A 1,813-nucleotide genomic window follows, 5' to 3' on the forward strand; every position below is an offset into this window, starting at 1 on the left:
GTACTACCGCCATTCCTCCTCCTCGCCTGGGCCAAATTCAGCTCACAGTGGACTTGCACTTATACAGCACCTTACATGATCTCCGGATGTCCCAAGGCACTTTATAACCAAAGAAATACATTTGCTTGAAATGCATTTTCATATTCGTGTTCAGCCTCACCAGCAACTTCTAAGACTTAATTTTCCAATTCGGAGAAAGCAAACTTGATAATGAACATTAATTGCAAAGCATTTAACAAAGCACTTTAAACTAATAGCTGAGGTCCTTTCTGCGTGGAAAGGGGCGAATGTACTCAGTACAAAATCAATAGAAACATACATATTTAAGGTTTGCCTGGAGTTCTGCTGGTAATTTTGCAATACAACTCAATTAGTACTCTGACTGTATTAGAGCACCGCCCCCAATCCATGATGTAGTGTGGAAGAACTGTATATAAGGTTGTGCATGATTCACTTAATTAACTCATTTCTGTGGCTGTGTGACTGAGTTTATTGCAATACTGCCCACAATGGACAACGGGAACCAGCCGTGTGTTTTTGAGAAAGATGTTAATTCATCCTACAATCCACCCATAATTATTATAACTTGCATCCCCGGATTCATTGGAAATGCGATTGCTTTATGGATCTTCAGTTTTCATGTTAAATGCTGGAAACCTAACACAGTTTATTCACTGAATCTGGCGATTGCAGACACCCTGTTAATCAGCTGTTTACCATTTCGAGCAGATTACTTTTTACGGGAGAAGAACTGGATCTTTGGTGATGTTCCTTGTCGCCTGAAGGTTTTTTTGATCTCCTTAAACCGGGTTGGGAGCATCATGTTTCTGACAGTTATGGCGATTGATCGCTATTTTAAAGTGGTCCAGCCTCACCACCGAGTGAACAAGATACATGCAAACAGTGCAGTGAAGTTAGCAGGCATCTTGTGGATTCTGGCAATAACAGCTTGTTCTCACCTTTTAGCAGAGTCTCACATCTTCCAGCACAACAATCTGACATACTGTGAGCCCTTTGACATGTCCCAGTCTCTAATTCCTACAGCAATTTGGACCTATGTTCTTTTTATCCTTTTCAAGTTTGCTTTTCCAGCTTCAGTTATCCTGTTCTCCACGACGAGTATCATCTGGAAGTTAAAGCGGATGGAAAGTGAATCGAGGGGTAAATATAAGCGAGCGGTAAAGCTTGTGATAGCTGTGGCAGCAGTTTTTGTACTTTGTTTCTTGCCCACAAACATTGCTGTAATCGCTGTTTTAATTACAAAGCTAAGAGTCGCTGAAGACTGCAAGTCATATGAAACAGCTGTTCATGTATTTTATAATACACTGTTTATGACATATCTGAACGCTCTGCTGGATCCGGTTATTTACTACTTTTCAAGCTCGACATTTAAAGCTTCTTTGATGAAAGCACTTGCACCTCTTAATTTAAACTGTTTCGGATCGGCAAGTCGTCGTTCGACGCAACAAAGAGAACACAAGAGCGAAATAGTTGTGGGTCAAATTCCAGAAAGATACCGGACCGTAATGCCTGTGATCAATCCCAATCTGACATTACATTGACTGCAACATCTAATTGTTAATTGTCAGCTTGTGTAATTAAAGTATAGCCTGTGAATAAGTGCTAAAATAAGAGGATTTTGTGACATTTTAAAATTAGTTAACTGTTTCTATCAAATACCTGCTAAAATAAACTGCAATTTTTAAAATCAAGTTATCCATATGCCAAATAGTTATTCCATTACTCTGTAGAATTGACATGATTGTACAAGGTTTTCAGGTCATGCTAAGTAGTGGTCAATGTAAGGTCAGAC

General features: G+C 39.4%; 1 protein-coding gene across 1 annotated transcript; it reads left to right on the plus strand.

The window, feature by feature from the left end:
- The first annotated feature begins 509 nt into the window (after positions 1-509).
- Positions 510-1,562, plus strand: LOC121286029 (hydroxycarboxylic acid receptor 1-like). The gene has a single exon (XM_041203050.1). It carries the CDS (start codon positions 510-512, stop codon positions 1,560-1,562), a length of 1,053 nt encoding a protein of 350 aa, XP_041058984.1.
- Positions 1,563-1,813: the final 251 nt, after the last annotated feature.

Source organism: Carcharodon carcharias, chromosome 13, assembly GCF_017639515.1.
Source record: "Carcharodon carcharias isolate sCarCar2 chromosome 13, sCarCar2.pri, whole genome shotgun sequence".
NCBI lineage: Eukaryota > Metazoa > Chordata > Chondrichthyes > Lamniformes > Lamnidae > Carcharodon > Carcharodon carcharias.